General features: G+C 44.0%; 1 protein-coding gene across 7 annotated transcripts in view; it reads left to right on the top strand.

The window, feature by feature from the left end:
- Positions 1-22,368, top strand: part of C2H7orf57 (chromosome 2 C7orf57 homolog) — a 42,375-nt gene extending 20,007 nt beyond the window's left edge. For 4 of the 7 annotated variants that reach the window (XM_075921697.1, XM_075921695.1, XM_075921696.1 and 1 more), the window contains exons 7-10: positions 8,502-8,602; positions 10,565-10,701; positions 12,110-12,278; positions 21,196-22,368. In XM_075921697.1, coding sequence (XP_075777812.1) covers positions 8,502-8,602; positions 10,565-10,701; positions 12,110-12,278; positions 21,196-21,268 — 480 coding nt within the window. In that variant the 3' untranslated portion in view covers positions 21,269-22,368. The remainder of the gene's footprint in view (positions 1-8,501; positions 8,603-10,564; positions 10,702-12,109; positions 12,279-21,195) is intronic. The other 3 variants (XM_025178083.2, XM_006136346.4, XM_006136347.4) reach the window with 2 other exon arrangements.
- Positions 22,369-23,440: the final 1,072 nt, after the last annotated feature.

Genomic DNA, 23,440 nt, shown 5'->3' with positions numbered 1-23,440 from the left:
GAAAATAAGTTTGTGTTGATCACAGTCTGAGCACAAGATTACACAATAAAGATGGCAACAAAATGTTTTCTTATTTCCTTAATCAAGTAAGATTTTTGGAGCTTCAGAAGGTACTTCAGTGAATTATTCCTTGGTTTTAAGCTATATTATGGCTGTTTGTCAAAATTTAAGTAAAAAAATAATAGCAATCAAAAGCAGTAGGCTTTTGTCTACCTGTGTACTTTAAGTTTTCCTGTCCTACATTTTCTCATTGTGCAGGCTTCCCTTTTCTACTTTATAATCCTCCTTCTTTCCACTGCCAAAAACAACTTTTATTCTCTTTCCATCTGCTATTCATATCATACATAAGCATGTCAAACTGTGTTTCTTTGGTACTTTTTGTGTAGGGTCCAAAGGACCACAATTTTTATTAACAAATTTTGATACATGTCAATTTCACCATAGACACACAGACCAATGCAAAAATGTTTTCATAGATAGTAATCACAATTTACAGATAGACAAAGTAAGAAAAATGTTACTTGAGTTCTTATTAGTATATGATTTATATTTACTTTGTATAGTTTGAACTGTGATATTGACAGTTTAGGTTTTAACTGTCATAAAGCTTTACTTTTTGAATCTCAGTGACTACTGTCATTAAATAATTATCTAACCCCCCCTCATTGTGTGAGCCTGCATAATTTTCCACAACTTTGAAAATGTTAATTGATAAAAATAAAATAATGCTTTAAACATAATTTTGTGCAATTGAAAATTTAAATAGATAAAAATAAAAAGTAAATGTGCATAATCCTTACATTTAAAGGTAATAGAGAAAGGAAACTATAAGGCGAATTCATTGCACCTAAGAATATTACTTTGAAATATAAGGCACAAACAGATTACTTAGAAAAATTGAACTTTGATTTTTCAGTATTTGATAGATTAGGAGAATAATTCTATACAGTTAAACTTTACAACTTCCAGGTCTGGTAAAAGACACGACTACATAAAACTATTGTTCATGTAATCTCTTCTCATTTTGACAACAGTAACTCCCATCTCAATTATCTCTTTAAGCCCCAACTAATCTACAATCATTTTATCTATTATGAAATAGCCCATCATCTTACTCATAACCAGATGCTGGAATCCATCATCCAAGGTGAAATTCTGTTCCTATTGAAGTCAATGAAAAATTTGCCATTTACTGGGGTCCAGGATTTTACCCATGGTCATTGCATTTCAGAATCAGTACACAAGCTCTGTTCTTGAGTTCAGTGTCCTTCATAAAATAAAGGTGCAGGAGAAATAATCCAGTTGCTTCATATTAATCAAATATTTACCTATCTTCTTCCTTCTCTGCTCATCACCTCTTATTGTATCTCATTTTTCACTGGCTTATTAATTAGTCCATGCCCTCTCATTTAACATTTTTATTGCAATACTTTTCACTCATTTCACATCTGGATAGATTACCTGCGCCCTCCATAATGTTCTTGTATTTAGAAGAATAAGTTGCATTTATTTTGAAAGCGTTTCAGTTATATTTTCTTATGATACTCTACAAAAATAAATTGTAAGTGTTGCTAACTAGTTACAATTTCTGATATTTTTATTTTGTACTTTAACAGCTCTATATAGCCTTCTTGTAATAATTGGATCCATCTTTATACAGTATAGCTCTATCCCCAGAAGTATACAGCTAATTTATATAACAATATATGTCACTTCCAATCATCCAGTTTTGAAGCTTTTGTAATAATATAGTAGCAGTGATGATATCTAGACCTTCTAGTATGTTAAAATGTCATCATAACTGACTTTCAACTGACTATGTAGGATACTTTAATAGGTAAATGTTCAAATATAATTTTAGTTCTAATAATCAGAGGAATACACAAATAAGATTTAAAAATTCATAAAGGTGACCTTTAAAAATTGGGATTGAGTCATTTTTATGTTTCTTTATGGTGTATAAAGGAAGCAAAAATTATATTTTCAATAATTATTTCTGCAGTTTTTTACCTGGAAGTACTGGGAAAGTCAAGTTTGGTCTTCTTTATTATTGCTGCAGTATTGATGAGAGGTTTGGAGGATATTTATTTTGACTTTGACTTTAATTGAAAGGCACGGATATTGAAACTTTAACAAAGTCTTTCTTTTACTTCACATTTAATTAACATTTTGGATAAAGATGTTAACACATACACACAGTTTTAAACAAACCAATTAAGATTCCTTTAGAGCAGTGGTCCCCAACCTATAGAGGCTCCCAGGTGCCCGGGGGCGGGGCCACTTACGCCCGGGCACCCGGGAGTGGGGCCACTCACCCGCTGGGCGCCCGGGGGTTGGGGCCACTCACGTGCCGGGCACCTGGGGGGTGGGGCCGCGCGTCCTGGGGCACGCCAGGGGCAGGGATGCCTTTGCACCCGGCGCCGGCATGTTCCCCAGGGCCGGGACCGCCCGAGTGGCTTGTGCCATGGGCCTGAGGCCGGCGCCGCCACCCAAACCGCACGCCTGGGGCCAGCACCGGCGCCGTGCGCCCGCATGTGCCCCGGGGCAGAGGCCGCCCGAGCGCCGCGCACCAGGCGCTGGTGCGTGTTGCACGCCTGGGGCCTGCGTCTCCAGTGCACCGCGGGCCGGGGGCGAGACTGGCCCATGTTGTCGGCGGGCGCACATAAATGCCCCAGCGGGCGCCATGGCGCCCGCGGGCACCGCATTGGGGACCACTGCTTTAGAGGGGTAGCCATGTTAGTCTGTTTCACAAATTAACAAGGAGTCTTGTGGCACCTTAAAGACTAACAAATTTAAGTGGCTGGAACCCACTTTGTCAGATGCGTGAATTGAGGTGGTGGAAAGAATTTGCTTCAGATTGAGGGCCTGTCTGTAAATGAGGACTAGACTGGCTTCCAAGGTCTGTTAGAGTGATGATTCATTGTCTAGGATAGGTTGTAGATCCTTGATGTTGTGCTGGGCAGGTTTTATTTGGGGGCTGTAGGTAAAGGTTGGTGGCAATTCTGTTGCTTTCTTTGTTGGGTCTGTCCTGCAGTAGGTGACTTCTGGATGCCTGCCTGACTCTGTCAATCTGTTTCTTCACTTCCACAGGTGGAGAGTGTAATTTTAAAAATGTTTGATAGCGATTCCATAGGCATTTGTCTGAGGAATTGGAGCAAATGTGTTTGTATCTATGGGTACATCTACACTAGCTCATTAGTTTGAGCTAGGTAGGGTAATGAGAGCAAGCAGAGTTGGAAATGAAGCCCAGGATTCAAATATCCCGGGCTTCATTTGCATGGTCCCGGGCGCCGCCCATTTTTCAATCCCCCTTAGTCCAAACTCCGACACGGAGTAGGTAGTTCTGCATCCATATTGACCAGGATGGTGTTTTCTGGACGATCACCAACGGATTGCAGTTTCCCTAGGAAGTTAGGGTATGTCTACACTACAGCACTAATTCGAAGTAACTTAATTCGAATTAGTTAATTCGAACTAAGCTAATTCGAACTAGTGCATCTAGACCTAAAACTAGTTCAAATTAGCATTTTGCTAATTCAAATTAGCATGTCCACATTGAGTGGACCCTGAACCGAGATTAAGGATGGCCGGAAGCAGTGCCGGCAGAGCATCAGATTAGGACTTAGAGCATGGAGCTGCTGTCTCAGGCTAGCCGAGGGCTGTGCTTAAAGGTACCCGACCCCCACCCAGGACTGACAGTTTTCAAGGGTTCCCCGCTCGCTTGTCTAACTCGATGAGGGACAGCAAAGCAGTCCTTGCTTGGAGTGCCCTGGATGCCCATACTCGGCACATCACAGCACTCGGCCATCTGCCCGGCTGCACTTGCCGCAGGCTGCCATCCGGGGGCGGGGTCAATTGGGGGGGCTGCAGGAGAGCTTCCACCCTGAGGCTCGTACCCCGTTCCTCCCTCACCTCCTTCCACTTACCTCTCCCTAGGCCCCCTTCCTGATGTACAAAATAAAGGACACGTGTTCAAAAATAGACACTCTCTTTATTGAACAAAACTCAGGGAGACTGGGAAGAGGAGGTGGGAGAGGGGAAGAGAGAGGGTGGGAGAGGGGAGGGCAACTAAAATTATCAGGGGTTTGGAACAGGTCCCATATGAAGAGAGACTAAAGAGACTGGGACTTTTCAGCTTAGAAAAGAGGAGACTGAGGGGGGATATGATAGAGGTCTATAAAAGCATGAGTGCTGTGGAGAGGGTGCATAAAGAAAAGTTCTTCATTAGTTCCCATAATAGAAGGACTAGAGGACACCAAATGAAATGAATGGGTAGCAGGCTTCAAACTAATAACAGAAAGTTGTTCTTCACAAAGCAAATAGTCAACCTGTGGAACTCCTTGCTGCAGGAGGCTGTGAAGGCTAGAACTAGAACAGAGTTTAAAGAGAAGTTAGATAAAGTCATGGAGGTTGGGTCCATGGAGTGGTATTATCCAGGAGGTAGAAATGGTGTCCCTGGCCTCTGTTTGTGAAAGGCTGGAGATGGATGGCACGAGACAAATGGCTTGGTCATTGTCTTCGGTCCATCTCCTCCGGGGTACCTAGTGTTTGCCGCTGTCAGCAGACAGGCTACTGGCTAGATGGACCTTTGGTCTGACCCAGTATGGCCGTTCTTATGTTTTTATGTTCTAAGCTCAGGGTCGGGGTCTCACTGGACCACCTTGATTTTCTTGCAAACCTGCTCCTGGGTGGCCAGGCTGGCAGCTATCCTGCCCTAGACGGCTACTTTCCTGTGCCTAGTGCAGAGGTCGTGGACGTTGGAGGCCTCCCCCCAAACCTGGATGAGGTCCACGATCTCCGCACTAGACCAGGCGGGCGCCCGCCTCTTGCAGCCCCGGGCAGGCTCCTGGGAGCCACCAGCCTGGCCCTGGGAAGATGCGGAGGGCTGGGTGGCAGCGGGTGGCTGGCTTGTGCTGTGCCAGGTGAAGGGTCTGCTGGCTGGGTGCTGGCAGGCTTGCACCTGGCACAGGCACCATAGCCAGACCGTGCCCCTTTAAGATCTCTGGGGCCGGGAGGGGGGCAGATAAGTTTCCCTGGTGGTGCCCAGAGTGGCCACCAGGGCAAGCTGGGGAGGGCTAGCCTCCCACTAGTTCGAATTAAGTGGCTACACAGCCCTTAATTCGAACTACTTAATTCGAACTAGGCGTTAGTCCTTGTAGAATGAGGTTTACCTAGTTCGAATTAAGCGCCTATTGTATGCGTATTGTATGCGTAGTGCCTATCAAAGTTAATTTGAACTAACGTCTGTTAGTTCGAATTAACTTCGTAGTGTAGACATACCCTTAGTGATGTCTCAAAGAGATTTAAGAGTGCTGATAACGTAGTTCCTGAGGAGAGAGTCAGCATAACTGGATAATCCTGCTGTAAGGGTGCCAATGTCTGAGATGATGGGACATCTGGAATTTGCAGGTTTATGGATCTTGAGTAGCAGATAGAGTCCCAACCAGGAATATGCTGAGAGTGAATTTGTGTAGATTTGGTCCCAAGCTGTAGCAGGGAGTTTCTTGAACAGGTGGTGTAGTTTCTTTTCGTTTTCCTCAGTGGGATCAGAGGAAAGAGGCCTGTAGGATGTGGTGTTGGTGAGTTGTCTGGCAGCCTCCTCTTTGTAATCTCATCTGTTCATGATGGCTACTGCACCCCCTATGGCAGCCTTTTTGATTGTCAGAATTGTTTTTGAGGCTGTAGATAGCATTGCTTTCTGTATGGCTGATGTTTTGTGTCACATGATGTTGTTTGTTCACAGTGTCAGCCTGTGCATGTTTGCGGAAGCAATCAATGTAGTGGTATAGTCTGGCATTTCAGCTGTAAGGAGGAATCCACATCCAATTCTTTTTCTTGTTGTGTTGGAAGGAGGGATTCTGTGGGTCAGTGTAATGGTCAGTGGTGTATTGGAAATACTCCTCCAGTTGGAGGCAGCAAAATAGGCTTCTAGCTCACCGCAGAACTGTATCATGTGCGTGGGAGTAGCGGGACAGAAAGAGTCCCAGAGAAAAGACAGACTCTTCTGCCAAGCTAAGTATGTGATTGGATAAATAAACAATGTTGTTAGGTGAGTTGAGTATCGTAGTTGTAGTATCCTATGGCATGTAGGAGTTTAGAAAGTTTGCTGTCTTTTTCGTTCTGCGGGGAAGTAAAGTCAGTGTTATAGTTTGTCTTGTTTTTGTAAATTCCAGACAAATGGAAGTTTGTGTGGACGCTTGTTTTTTTATGAGTCTCTAGTTTTGAGAGCTCAAATCAAGAATGGCAACATTCAAAGTCAGAAGGAGAGCACTTCATCCTCTCTGGACACTCAGTAAGAGAATTGATAATTGCCATATTTGAACAAAAAAACTTCAAAAACAGACTGCAACCTGAAACTGCAGAGATGGAATTTATATGCAAACTTGACACAAATACACTGGGTCTAAAAAGTGGGAATGACAGCTCACTAGAAAAAATAATTTCTCTTCTTTTGGTATTCTCACCTTTTCCGCTGTTTGAGAGTGAGCCACATCCACTGTCTTTGAATTAGTCTCATTAGGATTTGTCCTCTGCTTAGTAAAGTAATACTCCCATCTTTGCATCTTTGTATATATCCTTGCTAACATATAGTTTCTACTTCATACATATGGTGAATTGAGTTCCAGCCCATAAAAGCTAATGCCCAAATAAATTAGCTAATCATTAAGGTGCCACAGGATTCCTTATTTTTGTCTCTTTTTACTCTGTTTACTTTGTTTACTCTGGTTCTTTTGATGTGACCATTTCACTAGTTCTGAGTATCAAAAATATTCCAGTCTAGACTGAACCTGAATTTGCAGTGTAAATAAAAAAAGCACAATTTAATCACTACCATTTTTCAAGTCTTCCTCTTTATATGTAATTAAGAAAAGATGGCAAAATCCCAGTTTTAAGGCTACCTTTTGCATTTGCAATTTCCCACCTTAGATTAGTATAGAACAATGCCTTTATTAGGGCCATGTCTACATTACATGGAAGATCGATACTGCTGCAGTTGATGTTCCAGGGTTTGATTTAGCGGGTCTAGAATAGGTCTGCTAAATTGAACTCAGATGGTTCCTCCATCAGCCACAGTACTACTGCTCCTCTCAAGGAGTAAGGGAAATCGACAGGAGCATTTATTCTTATCTACCTCCTCCTGTGTGGACAGCGTGGAAACACGATTTAAGATACGTTGACTCCAGATACATAATTAATGTAAACTGGAGTTGAGTATCTTAAGTTGGCCTTCTGCTATAGTGTAGACCAGTGTTTCCCAATTGGTGCTCCGGGGAACCCTGGGGATCCGCAAAGCGAAAGCAAGGGTTCCGCGAAGAGCCGGCGCTCCCCCGCCCCCTGTTAAAGAGACAGAGCCATGGCGAGGGCTTTTTTTTTTTTTTTTTTTTTTTGTGCTCATCGAAACGCAGCAGGGGCCTTTTTTTTTTAAGGCAACTCTAGGGGTTCCGTGGCCAAATAAAATTGGGAAACACTCGTGTAGACCAAGCCTAGGAGACTCTTTGTTTCTTAACCAAATGAACTGTGCTTCATAAACCAGGGATGAAACCTGTCCCCACTGAAGTCAAAGAGAGCTTTGCTATTGACTTCATGGGACCTGGATTTTAGTTCACAGTTTTTTGTTTCTTTCATCCAGTGGCTGAGTCATGATGAGAACATATGAATGCTAAATTTTAAGTTTAAAGTTTTAGTTACCAATGTCCTACAGCTCTTTATTAATCCACAAGCATTTTAAAGCAAAAGATTTATTTGTGGTGTTACTTAAAAGCATGCTACAAGTTGTACCTCCCAGGTACGGCACCCTCAGGACCTGGATTTTTCTGGACCGGGGAGGTCATTGCAGGTCCCCTCCTGCCGCTCTTCCACCTGCAACCACGGGCTTCCTGGCTCCGCCCCCTCCCCCCCCCCCCGCCCAAAGAGCCATGCTCCAACTCCCAGCACCTCCCCAGCCCAGCTGATCCGCGTGCTGGCTCCTGGCCCCTCCCATAGCCCAACTGAGCCATGCCCAGGCTCCCGCAGCCGAGCTGAGCCACATGTTGGTTCTCGCTCCTCCCACTCGCAGCCCAACTGAGTTGCATGCCAGTTCCTGCTCCTTCCCCTCGCAGCCCAGATGAGCCATATGTCACCCCTTCTCTCCCTCCCACAACCCCACAACCCCTGAGCTGTGTGCCAGCTTCTGGGGCCCCTCCTACCTGCAGCACACCAGGACTCTCTGATGCTAGAACATCTGTGGTCATGCTGAACCATGGATGTAGCTGGACCAGAGAATCCCAGATTTTAGAGATGCAACCTGTAATAAAATTAGCGATAAATAAACAAGGTTACCTCATTTCTTCAGTTTTATCATTTACTTCCCTAAACTTACTGCTGGAAATACTGTACTTTGAATTGTGCAAATATTGAAGATATTTAGAGATACCAAAGTAATCACCTTTTTAGATGTCTCCTGATTATGTAGTTTTCTTTAATCATAATATTGCTATTAAATTAGATTTTCTTTAACACAGGTAAAGCTTCCTGCTATAAACCCCAAATATCCAAACAGAATACCACCCTCTATTGCTAATAAGGAATTCCACCGGAGAAATAGGCTTTACTTTCCACCTATGTAAGTATCATAAACATTGTATTAACTAAGGCCTTGATCCTGAAAACAGTTATACAAAAGTAATTTTAGTCACCTGTATATATGTTTGTAGGATCAGAGTTTAAATTTGTAATGGGCCTGAACTACCTTGACATGTGCTATCTAAAATATTAAAATGGTTTATAAGGAACTGAAGTCATGTTATTTAATTTTTAGAATGTACCATTAAATGTAACAACAAAGTTGAAAATGTAAGTGCACACAAGTAATCCATTGACAATTTTTAGGTTCCTACAATGATGCTTATTCTGCACATCCAGTGTTTTCTTTTTTTTAAACAGAAGACTTTTAAAAATAGTATCGCTTTGGTTTTCAATGCAATGTAGTTAATGGACCATAATTCTATTATAACAATTTGTATTAAAGTAGTATGCAAAGAATCTATTTAAGATTGCAACTGTTGTTTGGTCTGTGTTCTGTATAGAACATTAAGTTACCATTTTGGCTTGAAGACTTCACCGTTTAATTTAAGACAAGACACAAGGGCTGTGTCTACACTGGCATCCCTTCCGGAAAAGGGATGCTAATGTAGCACATCGCAATTGCAAATTCCGCGGGGGATTTAAATATCCCCCGCGGGATTTGCATTTACATGGCTGCCGCTTTTTTCCGGCTTGGGGAAAAGCCGGAGAAAAAGTGCCAGTCTAGACGTTATTCTCCGGAAAATAAAGTCTTTTCCGGAGGATTTCTTATTTCTTGAAAGTAGGAATAAGAAATCCTCCGGAAAAGGCTTTATTTTCCAGAGAATAACATCTAGACTGGCGCTTTTCTCCGGCTTTTCCCCAAGCCGGAAAAAAGCGGCAGCCATGTAAATGCAAATCCCGCGGGGGATATTTAAATCCCCCACGGAATTTGCAATTGCGATGTGCTACATTAGCATCCCTTTTCCGGAAGGGATGCCAGTGTAGACACAGCCAAGTAGTGTAATATACTAGAGGAGACAGAACAATTGATAGGAACATATGGTTATATCGATTAGCTTTGTGTATAATTAGATGTTTTTAAGTTGTTTTTAAAAGCATACTTAATTTAATTATTATAAATAGAAAGGAATAGATGTATAGTCTCAATATGTTTTATAATATATCCTTAACAATTTGAATAGAATCCAGTATATATTTAACAGCAAAAATGGGAATAGAAAATGCCACATTTATGTAACTTTTGGTATTTCTACATAGCATTTTAGAGTGAGCTGCCTGTCTGGGTTGTCAGATGCATGACGCAGGCTAGCCCTCTAAAAATAGCTCTCTGGACAATGTTTTGAAGGTGTGGTTCAGGTGAAGCTTGTTCTCTGAAACCCACCCCTCTTTGTAGGTTTCAGAGCTTGAACAACAACTTAAAAGTGCTATCATTATAGCAATTTTTAGAGTGCTGGGATGAGACTCGCTAGTCCAAGTCTATCAACCCAGGCTGGGAGGATTGCACCAAATGCTGGGTAGATATACCCATAGAGTTAACATTGCTTAGGAATCTAGTTTTTGAACTTGTTGACTGTATTTTCATCTCCATTTCTGATATTAATTATACATTTCATCTTTACCATCTTACTTCAAGACCAAATCTTGCAGTCCTCAATCACACAAATCTCCCACTAATTGAGTTTTGTTGGATGAGGACCACAAAATTTTGTCTCTTAATGATTAAAAAGTCAATGTTTATTTATGATTGATTATGGAAACCAGATGACACATTTTAAAGAACCATGTTATATTAATATTATGCTATTGAACACTTGGAAAAATAAGTAATATAAATGACATTTTTGTTTTTATTTACTTGCATATAAAAGATTTTTATATAAAATATCACTCTTTTTTCCATAAGATAAAATGGTTACTACCAGTTCTTTCTTATGTTTTATTTCTGAACTCTTTCTTGTGTGATTATATATTTTATTTTTATTTGTTTATTTTTATATAGGCCTGGTCAGAAAAACAACGAACCTGTAAATTTCAGCAAACTGATGAGTAATGGTTACAGGGATGATTGGATTCAGCAGCGTAATGACTTGGAGAAAAAGATTCAGCAAACCCCCCAAAATAGCAAGCAGCCTAAAGGTAAAGTATATTCTGTTTTTTCTTTAATTTAGCAGTTATCTAAAGTAGATAACCAGGAGTAGCTGTATCAGTTCACACATTGTTATATTGAATATGATTACATTGACTTCATTATTTTGCTCTAATTTCTCCATTATAGACCCAAATTAAAAAATACCTGTGATTTTCATTGTACGGTCAAAATTGTCAGCGGCTTTGTATATCTTTTAAGATAAGAAAATGTGCTTTTGTTTTGTTTTGTGGCTAAATTCTGTTTGCTTTATTTACCTAAGAGATTGAAGAGACAGAACTATTCCCATGTTTACAGTTAAGCAAATGTTTGAATTCTCTTTTGGATCCTAGCATAGGCACATAGAACTTGGCTTTAAGACTTTTTGTGAAATCTCCACCCCACCAAACACAGCAAAAACCAATGGTATGATAGGTAGATCAGTGAGTGTCAGTATGCAAAACCTAATTCCTGTCTGCTTTTTGAGTATGGAAGTTTTGAAAAACCACTGTTAGTGTGAAAAAATCCAATAACAAAACAAAAACAAAAGTATGTAGTGCCCATGCTTTAGAACAGGGACTGGCAATATCTGGTACATGTGCCATAAATGGCGCACAAGATGATTTTCAGTGGCACCACATGCAATGAAATAGCTCCCCTTTGCTCCCCCCACCCACAGTGGGGAGCCTATGCTTGTGATCCAGCATCACGTCCTCCACAAGACTGGAGCCAGCTCTGACTTCCTGGGGTGATGGGAAGCCCCGAGCCTCCAAACCAGACCTGGATTGCAGAGAAGCGCATGCACATTGCTCTTCCCCTCTCCATAGCAACGTGTGCTGCCTTATCTACCCTGCCTTCCCCGGTGCTCCAGAGAGGTGGGAAATGGGAGCTGCGCAGCCTCCCAGGGCAGGAGACCGAATATGGTACATGGTGGAGAGAGCCCCTCCCTCACTCCTGGGAGAGCTCTTGGCAGGAGATTACTCTGAGGCACACCATTTCTGAAAGGTTGCCGACCCCTGCTTTAGAATCTCATTTTGTCATGTACTGATTCATAAAAGTACAAATATATAGCATAATATATAACATTATTATTGTGTATTTTAGTGTTTTAAATTGAGCAACATCCACATGCAACAAATGACTTCATAAATCTATTAACAATTATGTTATAGCCTTAAAGCTACATAATCACTAACACATAAACATATCTATAGTATTAAATGAGGAATTACTGTAAATTAAACTATGTAAAATATATTCAGAAAATTTCAGTAAAAAAATATATAAATACTGATTTTAACTGATGCATACGGTAGGTGTTTTAAGAATTTTAAAACTTGCTGAGTGTTTCTAATACGCTGTTAATTGTATTATTATGGCATCTTTAGTAAAGTTTTTTTTCTGCATTATTTCTTGCAGAATCTCTTTCTTCAAGTGAGTACCAGAAAAAAATAGGGAAGAAGCAGAAAGCTAAAAAGCATACCTTGTCATTCAAAAGAAAAACTGTTGCAAAAATAAAGGATGAACCCAGATCTCAATCTGGACCTGAAATAGGTGCCCTGCCAAAGCCACTCTTCAAACTCAACATGTATGCCACCCCAGTCTTTATCCACACAGAACACATTTCTGTTTTAAGAGAGTTAAAGACTTTGGCCAAGCAACCTAAACACTGTTCCCTAACACAAATGTTTAATGTTTCTATTACTTTTAATTTTGGATTTAACTTAACACAACACTTTTTCTTCCTGAATTTTTCAAATGGGGTCTCTGTGTATGGAAATTTAAGATTATATAATGCGTTATTAAATTTCCAACTTAATTTTTTTCAAGTGGAGACAGGTTTATGTGTGAGGCTAGGAAGCAGTGTCTCGTGAAATGAAGGAAAAGTGCATATATTGATTCTCAGAGCATGCATGTTTTTAATTTTAATTTTTTGATTTACTGTAGAGGATCCAAAACTGGAGATAGATTAGGTAGGGTAGCTTAGCGTGCCCAGCCCTGAGTCAAAATCAGGAGTGGCCCGAGGCCGGCTGCAGCAGCTGGCGCCCTAGGCGAAAGGCGCGATCTGCGCCCGTCTGCATGACTGTCAATGGCCGTGACGTAATCACGGGGCGCCTGGGGCCGTGGTGCCCTAGGCAACTGCCTAGTTTGCCTAGGTCCATGGGCCGCCCCTGGTCAAGGTACGTGTGACTGGATGTCCAAAGTGATGCAAGAATTTCAGGGTAATGGCTAGTTGTTCGAGTATTTCACTTTTCATTTTTAAAGAATGTTTTAAAATGAATTACATAGTAGGAATATCAACATGTACACAACTAAATGATCATCGATAAACCTGGGTTTATCAGTTAATCCTTTGACGACACTGTATTAGAGACAGTAAGAGGAAGGAGGAAGGCAGGAGCCAGTGCCCATGAGGAGCTGACTTTTAAGCCAGCTCTCCACAACCACTGAATCCTGTGGAGTCGCCTGCTCTACCTGCCCTGTGCTGGTGCCTCTAATATAGGCAGCAACACCGGGCGGGCAGGAGCGGGGGGTGGGAATACAGGTGAGAAGCCAGCTTTCAAGCCAGCTGCCTGCATATATTGGCTCCCACTGAGCCACCTGACCCCACCCCCCTTAGTGCCTCCCACAGTTCTACATGAGCACTGGCTCTGCCTGCCCTCACCTTGTGCTGCTGCCTCTTATTAGAGAAGTCCTGTGGCACCTTATAGACTAACAGATTTATTGGGGCATAAGCTTTCATGGGCAAAGACTCATTTCATCAGATGCATGTAGTGGAAATTCCAGAGGCAGGTATAAATATACAGGCACATGAAAAGAAAGGAATATCAATCAAGAGGAAGGCCAGAGATAACAAGGTCAATTCAGTGAGGGACCATGTGGCCCACTTCTAGCAGCTGATATGGAGGTGTGAACACCAAGAAAGGAGAAATTGTTTTTGTAGTTGGCTAGCCATTCATAGTCTTTCTTTAATCCTAAATTGATAGTGTCAAATTTGCAAATGAGTTATAGCTCTTCATTTTCTCTTTGAAGTCTGTTTTTGAAGTTTTTTTGTTGCAGGATGGCTACTTTTAAATCTGCTACTGTGTGTCCAGGGAGATTGAAGTGTTCTCCTACAGGTTTTTGTATGTTACCATTCCTGATGTTTGATTTGTATCTGTTTATTCTTTTACGTAGGGGCTGTCCAGTTTGGCCAATGTATATGGCAGAGGGAAATTGCTGGCACATGATGGCATATATTACATTGGTAGATGTGCAAGTGAATGAGCCCATGATGGTGTGACTGATGTGGCTAGGTCCTTTGATGGTGACACTGATGTAGATATGTGGGCAGAGTTGGCACCGAGGTTTGTTGCAGGGATTGATTCCCGAGTTAGAGTTACCGGTATATAGTTGCTGGTGAGAATTTGCTTCAGGTTAGCCAGCTATCTGTAGGCAAGGACTGGCCTGCCTCCCAAGGTCTGTGAGAGTGAGGGATCGTTGTCCAGGATAGGTTGTAGATCACTGAAGATGCGTTGGAGAAGTTTTAGCTGGGGACTGTAGGTGATGGAACATCATAATTTGTGACCTGGAGCAGCGGGATGCAGAGGGTTTGGATGATGACCTGGGGGAAGAAGTTGGGGTACAGGAGGGGCAGGGGTGCCAGAGGCAGGGTTTGGGCTGGGAAGCGCTTACCTAAGCGTCTCCTGACCAGCACCCCTATAGCACCCCGAAGGCAGGTTTTGCTCTCTGCCTGTTGCAAATCCAAACAGCTTGAAAATTCAGGCTTGTTCCTTCCATGTGGCTCTCAGCTCCAGGAGCAGGGAGAGGCTTGCACTGCCCTCATTCCCTATTAGCTGGTTGTTTCTGGCCAATAGGAGCTGAGGGTTGTGCTGGAGTCAGAAAGATCACAGGAAGCTTTCCCTCCCTCCAGAGCAGAGAGCCACACAGAGCAGCTCTCTGTTTAAAACAGCATCTGCTGCGTGCCTGAGGGTCCCAGCAGGGGGGTCCGCGGGCTGGATCTGGTGATTTGGCAGGCTGGATCTGGCACGCAAGACATATGTTTCCTACTCCTGCCCTAGATGGTGGTAATGTAAATCTCCCACATTAAATATGGAATCTGTCCTCATAGAACTGGGGTCTTAGTTTTTCTTTGCAGCTGGCTTACTGTGTGGAGCATTACTATATCTGATGGTTCTTCTTCGGGGATGTCCCCGTGGTTGCTCCACTATGGGTGCTGGGTTTGCCCCGGCGCCGCAGACGGAAGCTTGTCATGAGCAGTGTTCGGCCGGACCGCACATGTGTCGCAGGCTCACGGCTTTCGTACTCTTTTCTGTCTCGCGCGGTCCAGCCGCCCGCCAGTTCCTCTTCACCGCCTCAGGCTGCAGACACTTGGAACTACGCTCTTCACGAAATTAGAATATTTCTAGTTTTTTTCCTCTTGTACATATATACCTTACTTCTCTTTCTCCTTTATTTCTCTCATTTCTTAAAAAAAAAGAAAAACCATAGAATAACAAAACCTGAACAGGAGTAAGATTAAAAGCAGCTTGTTCTTATCTTCCGCTTCTCAGCTGTTTTCCCTTCCACTCCTTTGTACATAGTTTAAAAACAAAACAAAACCCACAAACAGAGAAAGAAAGAAACAACAGGAGATAAAGACAACCTAACAGAGACATTATCACCACATTATCTCTACGTAGAGATAAGACTCAGCTACCAGGACTTCAGGGGAACCGGCAAAATGTCAGCTGCCGGCTTTAAGAAATGCAGCTCTTGCCAGGAGGCAATGCCAGCCTCCGATGGTCATTCTGAGGGTATGTCTACACTACCCCGCTAGTTCGAACTAGCGGGGTAATGTATGCATACCGCACTTGCTAATGAAGCCCGGGATTTGAATTTCCCGGGCTTCATTAGCATAAGCGGGGAGCCGCCATTTTTAAATCCCCGCTGCTTCGAACCCCGTGTAGCGCGGCTACACGGGGCTCGAACTAGGTAGTTCGGACTAGGGTGCCTATTCCGAACTACCGGTACTCCTCGTTTCACGAGGAGTAACGGTAGTTCGGAATAGGCACCCTAGTCCGAACTACCTAGTTCGAGCCCCGTGTAGCCGCGCTACACGGGGTTCGAAGCAGCGGGGATTTAAAAATGGCGGCTCCCCGCTTATGCTAATGAAGCCCGGGAAATTCAAATCCCGGGCTTCATTAGCAAGTGCGGTATGCATACATTACCCTCCTAGTTCGAACTAGGAGGGTAGTGTAGACATACCCTCAGTGTATCCGCTGTCTGGGGGAATCCCATGTCCCCCAAAAATGTACCCACTGCACCAGACTTACCTCCAGGGCCAGGAAGGACAGAGAGAGCGTCTTCGGATGCTTCTCTTTGATAGAGCCCTGCAGCCCCAGCAAACTGATCCTGACCAACAGCCTTATAAGCGCAGGGCTTCTTCACCGATTACGGGGCTTCAGAAAAAGCCCAGGATCTCTCCCACAAGATCCTTGCCAGCTGCTCTGAACACTAAAGGAAAAGCCGAACACCAAACACTCTGAACACCAAAGCTGAAATGACCACGCGGGCCTTCATATGTACAGGCTCCCCAGGCAGCATTGCCTCAGCTACTGCCTCTGCCTCCCTTGCAGAGAGCTAAGTCGGCTCCGAGAGCGGACCCGGAGCCGACCATCACGGCACCCGCACCACTTCCAAGCCTCTGTGCGGTGCCGGACTATGCAGCGTCGACCTGCCTCCCTGCTGGCACAGCGCCGGCTGCTGTGGCTGCCTCTGAGCCCCCGGCACCAATTAACACCGTGCTGGCTGTCTCTGCAACAAACGCCGGCAGATCAGGAGCTCCGGGTCCTGCTCCTTTGATTTCCTCGCGCTGGAGCTCTTCTCACTCCCACCTTATATCGCTGGCACCGTCCTCGCTTCTCCCGGTACCTCGCTCTCCACACCGCTATAGCCATTGGCATGGATCCCCCCATGCTTCCTTCAGGCTGCCTTCACCATTCCTGGCTGCTGCACCTTCCCACTGCAGATACCACTACAGGCAGCTCTCTGCGTCTCCTGCTTCTTCAAGGGCATCAGACATCCATTCCTGTTCGCCCTGTTCTCCGTACCGATACCGATGTTATGCCCATTCCAGCTATCACCACGACTGCTCACAGCGGCATGACAAAGGTCATCATGTCGACCGCCACTCTCAAGACTCCTGCAGCGGCTGTTCCAATTGATCACGTTCTGCTTACGATTATGTACCACGCAGATGATCTCCAACTTCAGCTCCTCTTACCCCGCCGCACAACTCAGCATCACCACCTCATCCTCCATCAGAGATAGATCACACCACCTTCAGGGACCACCTACCGGGGTCTTCCATCCCAGCCTCGTCCCCACCAGATGAGGCAGTCACACCGGGCAACAGCTCTCGACCAGATGACCTCCGTCAGTTCCAGGAGTTGTTTAAGCGGGTGGCTATCACACAAGAGATCCCGCTACAGGAACGCAAGGACGAGCAACACAAGCTTTTCAGGAATCTCCACCACAGCATAGCTCACACCTGGCCATCCCTCTTGACGAAGGCATCCTGGAACTGGCTGATGAAGTGTGGCGTGCTCCAGCGTCAGCCCTTCCGACCAACAAATGGGCCGACAGGAAATATTTTGTATCACCGAAGGGCATGGAATTCCTCTTTGCCCATCCACAACCTAACTCCCTAGTAGTCGACGCAGCTCAACAGAGGGATAGAGCCCCACACCTCAAACAACAGGGCTTCGAAAAGGACGTAAAAAGACTTGACCTCTTGGGCAGAAAGGTCTACACTTCAGCCACGCTACTCCTCAGAATCGCCAATTACTCGACGCATCTCTCCAACCACACTTTTGATACGTTCTCACGCCTCACTCCCCGCATGGATCATCTCTCTGATTCTAAGAAATCGATCCTGAGGTCAGTAATCCAGGAGTGCTACACATCAGCAAGAACGTCCCTCCAAATATCCATGGACGTTGCTAACACCGCAGCTCGCTCTGCTGCTACTGCCATCGTTATGCGCAGAGCTTCTTTCCTTCAAGCAGCGGGAGTTCCGAAGGAACTACAGGCCAAAGTCGAGGACTTACCCTTCGACAAGGATAAGCTCTTTGCAGAAACCATGGACTCAATCTTACACTCTTCTAAAGACTCCTGAAAAACCTTGTGAACTCTGGGGATGTACACTCCCCCCTTTAAGAGACGCTGGTACTCACCATACCAGTGCAGATACGACTACTCCTACATTAGACATCAGTGGCAACAGCAACAGAGGCCCTTCGATAACCAATGTTCTCGCCAGAGGCCTCAGCGACGCCGAAACCCAAACGGCAGGACAAACATGCCTCCCAACAACAAGCAACAGGTTTGATGCGTTGGTCGGGAGTGAGCAGACAGTCACAGGCAGCATCACAAATTGTACAACCCAGCTCTTTCACCACCGGCTGAGGCCCTTTCTACATCAATGGGCAAAAATCACCACGGACAGATGGGTCCTCGAGATTGTTCATTCTGGCTACCCTATCCCTTTAATAGCCATCCCACCAACCACCCCTCCCACCCTGTCCCTCTTCAGGGACCCCTCTCACGAGACCCTCCTCCGACTGGAAGTCGACCGCCTTCTCTCTCTAGGTGCCATAGAGCCAGTCCCAAAGGATTTCAGGAACAGGGGCTTTTACTCACATTATTTCCTCACCCAGAAGACGTCTGGAGGTTGGTGCCCCATCCTAGACCGCCGCTGTTTGAACAAATATCTCAAGAAACAACAATTCAAAATGACGACTTTACCTGCCATAATCCCTGCGTTAGATTCACAGGACTGGTTTGCCACCCTCAACCTCCAGGACGCCTATTTTCATGTTCCTATCCATCCAGCTCACAGGAGGTTCTTGCGCTTCGTCGTGGCAAAGGACCACTTTCAATACAAAGTCCTCCCCTTCGGGCTATCGTCAGCCCCCAGAGTGTTTTCAAAAGTTCTATCTGTGGTCACGGCCTTCTTCCGACACCAAGGGGTACTCATCTTCCCTTACCTGGACAATTGCCTACTCAAGGGCCCTTCTGCACATGAGGTCTCCCAGATGGTTCACCTCACGAGGCAAGTCTTTCAATCGCTCGGACTCCTCCTCAATGAGCAAATGTCCGTTTTGCGCCCCACTCAGAACATTGAGTTCATCGGGGCCCGCCTGGACTCACTTGCCAGCAGAGCGTTCCTATCCTTACAGAGGTTTCAAGCCATACAAGACCTCATCTACACCATCACCATCAGCCCTACTGTTCCACTCATCACATGCCTCAGGCTGATGGGTCATATGGCAGCCACAACATACGTGGTGAAATACGCCAGACTACATCTGCGCGCCCTTCAGTACTGGCTGACTCTTGTATACGATCACACCAGATACGATCTCCACAGGCCAGTAATGCCGCCACCTGGCGTTCTCCAATCACTCCTATGGTGGACCAGCCACACAAACCTACTGTCAGGTATACCTTTCCATTGGCAGGAGCCACTCCACCAAATCACAACAGATGCCTCCCTACTAGGCTGGGGAGCTCACATGGGTTCTCTCTCAGTCCAAGGCCGATGGTCCCCACAAGAAGCACGGCTACACATAAACCTTCTAGAGCTATGTGCCATTTTCAATGAATGCAAATCCTTCCTCATCTATATTCAAAACACCACAGTGAGGATACTCACGGACAACATCATGGCCATGTATTACGTGAATCGCCAAGGCGGCGCTCGCTCCCGTTCCCTATGCATGGAAGCCATCCGCTTTTGGAACTGGTGCATTCGCCACGGAATAACACCTACGGCTTCCTACTTACCTGGCACCACAAATATGATGGCAGATTTCCTGAGCAGACACTTCTATGTGAAGCACGAATGGGAAATGCATGATGGCATCCAACGCGAGATCTTCCAACGTTGGGATACTCCCCAAGTAGACCTCTTTGCAACAATAGGCAACAAACCACGAGAAAAACTTACCTTCACAAGTGGCGCAGATACTCCTCCTGGTGTATCTCGAACCACCACGATCCGATACATCCCTTGATTCCCTCCGTCCTGGACTATGCATTGCACCTAAAGAACAAAGGCCTCGCATTAGCCTTCATCAGGGTGCACCTCGCAGCAATTTCAGCATTCACATCACCGATAGATGGCATTTCTGTCTTCGCCCATCCTACTACTAAGAGATTTCTCAAGGGCCTTACCAACATGGCCCCTCCGCATGACCCAGTCCCACCGGTGTGGAGCCTGGATGTAGTCCTCGACGCCCTAATGAGGCCGCCATTCAAGCCTCTAGTGACTGTATCCTTGCATTTCCTCACTTTGAAAACCATTTTCCTGCTTGCCATAACATCAGCACGCAGAGTGAGTGAGCTTTCCGCCATGATGGCCACGCCACCATATACAATTTTCCGTAAGGATGGAGTAGTCTTCATACCCAAATTCCAAGATTCATACCCAAAATCACCTCACATTTCCATGTCAACGAACCAGTGATCCTGCCCACTTTTTTCCTGAAGCCCCATGCCTCTCCACAGGAAGTGGCCCTTCACTCCTTGGACACCCGCAGGGCCTTAGCATTCTACATAGATCGCACTAAACCTTTCAGGCTTATGGACCACCTATTCGTCTCCTTGGCACACAGATCAAAGGGTCAACGCCTATCTTCCCAGAGGATTTCCAATCTCGTAACCTCATGCATAGTGCAATCGTATGCAACGAAAGGCTTACCTCTTCTGTCCCAACCACGTGCTCACTCCACTAGAGCCACAAGGAGTAAGGATAGTTCGGACTAGGAAGCCTAGTCCGAACTACCTAGTCCGTGCCGCGTGTAGCCGTGCGGCACGGGGTTCAAACGAGCCGGGATTTAAAAATGGCGGCACCCAGTTTATGCAAATGAAGCCCGGGAAATTCAAATCCCGGGCTTCATTTGCAAGTGCGGTATGCCTACATTACCCTCCTAGTTCGAATTAGGAGAGTAGTGTAGACATACCCATAGAGAATAGCTAATGTGATTCTGCTGCACAATTGAATGTCAGAATATGGGGGCCACACAGAGAATGCACATTCCAACAAGCAGTGGAGGTCATCTCTGCTTGGGCTCCCTTCATGGTTTCCTCAGGCCACTGACTTGCGCATAGGATCTGTCCACATAGAACTGGAAAAATTGGGGTCTTAGTTTTCCTCTGCAGTTGGCTTCATGTATGGAGCATTACTGTATCTGATGCTTTTTACTACTTGTCCCCTACATAGGATGCATACAAGTGAGCAGTGGCTAAGGAAGCATTACAGGGCATTGATGCTTGGTCATATGCCAGCAATGCATTGCAAACTTTGCATGTGGCATTTGCTTTTTTCCTCATCACTTATAAATATAGATGTATTAGATTTTGAAGACAATTTTGATTTGTAGCAAGTGGAAGATCAGCGTTTGGACATACTGTTTTATTGTCAGAAATGGTCATCTGTTCTCTCATTTTTTGTATTGCAGGTTCAGAGACATCCCAGCCCGAATTGACTCCAACAGACAACAAGTAAAAACTGCAGCTGTAGAGGTGCAATAAAGATATTACTGTACCAATATTTTTAAAACAGCATCAAGAACAGGAAAGCATAATATGGCTTATGAAATAGGCTTCTAAGTGTATAGGTTGATATTTGTTAGATTACATCTATCTAACAATTGTAGTTAAATTCGTCCCTGGTGTAACTTCATTTACATCTGTAGCTTTACATCAGAGATGAAAGTTCAGCCTTTCACATCAGTACGTTTATAGTGTAGACAATAACTATTGCAGAATACATCAGTTTGCCTTTCACTAAGGGCTCATCTACACATAAATACTGTACCAGTATACTTAAAGTAGTACAATCTCCTCAACTGTGGACACAGTTATGCAGTTAAAACATGTCTATGCTAAGAATTGTATTGGTATAACTACTTAGATAAAATCACACAGCCTCAACTGAAAAGTTATATTGGTACAAAATCTCTTAGATTTACGGTTTTCTTAGAGTACCACAGCACTGCACCTGCTACATAAGAATTAGTTGATCAGTGGCATTGCTGCAATGACAGGGCCAACTCAGCTCATTCTATAGCATCATGTTTTGTAGTTTTGCATGTTTTGCATCACTGGAAGTGGTTCAATAGAGCAAACAATGAAACTGATATGAACAATACATGTTTTCTGCACTTTAAGCCTGAAAGTCTTAATTTTGTAAATCTCAACATTTTGACTGGGTCAAAAAAATTCCATTTAATGCTAAACTTCTGTGTTGTTGGTTCATGTTAAGCAAAAAACAGGTTTTTTTAAAAACAACAATGCATATTAATGGTAAAGATGTTACTCTGGAAGCTAGTATGTATTTACAGTTTCCAGTACCTCAATTTCACATTTACTTTTGTCTGTTTGAATTAGGGTTATGCCTTGCATCCCATAAATCACACAAATACTGACTATGTTTGAATAGATTCCACGAGAGAATGGACATAATTTTGGATTTGGTTCATTAAGAAATTTTCTGTTATACTCTGAAAAAGCAAAAATGTGTTGTTACAATTGAAATGTTAATATGGTTATTTCCTTTTCAGAATATACTTACTATTCATTGTACATCTGTTAATCCAAAATTAAAGCTTTTAAGTCATGTTACCAAAAAAGCAGCTATCTAAATGCGGTGTCTTCTGAATTAGTTTCCATTGATTTAGCCATATTCTATTAGTTTTGTATGAAAACGATTATTAATTTTGTATGAAAATTGACTATATACTTTTATAAAAGAGGGCCTATTACTAATTCAAAACCAAAAAAAAAGAGGGGGGGGGGGGGAATTTTGCCCTGTTAAAGCCATTCCTTTCACTGGATTCAAGACTTCACTTGTCATTTCAACCACCAGTTCAAGTTTCTAAATAAGTGGCAAACATTGTACTTATCTTATTATTTACAAAATCCAAGTATTTAAATAAACTTTATAATAGCGACATAATAAGCAAACACATTCTGCTTAAGTATAAAGAAATGCATTCATTTTTCTAGGAGATTTAACTTTTGAAAGTTTGAAAACAAAGAAACAAAAGATATTTTTCAAAAAGAAGAAGACAAAGGCTCTCAGCTCAAAGCCAGAATTTTTAATTCAGGGCAATTTTTTGCAACTTACAAATCAAAAATAGTTTTGCAAATTTTCTTCCTGCTTTGCAGAAGTCTTTGGCCTTTCCAGGCCAAAAAAATAGGGACCCTAAAATAAGATTTTATAGTGAAAGTTTGTTGCAACCTGAAGTATGCAGAGGCTACTGCCTCTCCTTAACTTGTTACCTGTCTATCGAACAGAATAAGGAAGGTCAAAGGTGTTTAAAGACACTTCCCAAAGAGTTAGTTTAATAACCCGACCAATCCACAAGGGAATGGTATTTCAGGTTGGGACCCCCTTTCCGTATTTAATCACCGGCAGAGTGTCAGCGCTTAGATTAATAAGGCGCGTAAATAAAAACTGGAGACTTGAATTATACTGACAACCACAAGACTATATTATTAAAAAGGAGGATACATTTATCAAACAATACCTCAAATCAACATACAAGGGGGCAGTCCCCTTTACACTACATGGACCAGGAGGGGAAGTCCCTCAAGGTCCCTATACCTACTACAGAGTCTGCAGGAAGGCAAAGCCTGCGAGCGGCGGAAGGGGAGAGGTGGCGAGAGGCAGGCAGACGCATTCAGGTAGATTGACAGCCT

This window comes from Pelodiscus sinensis, chromosome 2, assembly GCF_049634645.1.
Source record: "Pelodiscus sinensis isolate JC-2024 chromosome 2, ASM4963464v1, whole genome shotgun sequence".
Classification (NCBI taxonomy): domain Eukaryota; kingdom Metazoa; phylum Chordata; order Testudines; family Trionychidae; genus Pelodiscus; species Pelodiscus sinensis.
The sequence above is the reverse complement of the archived record's forward strand: the minus strand, read 5'-3'. Positions and strand labels throughout refer to the sequence as shown.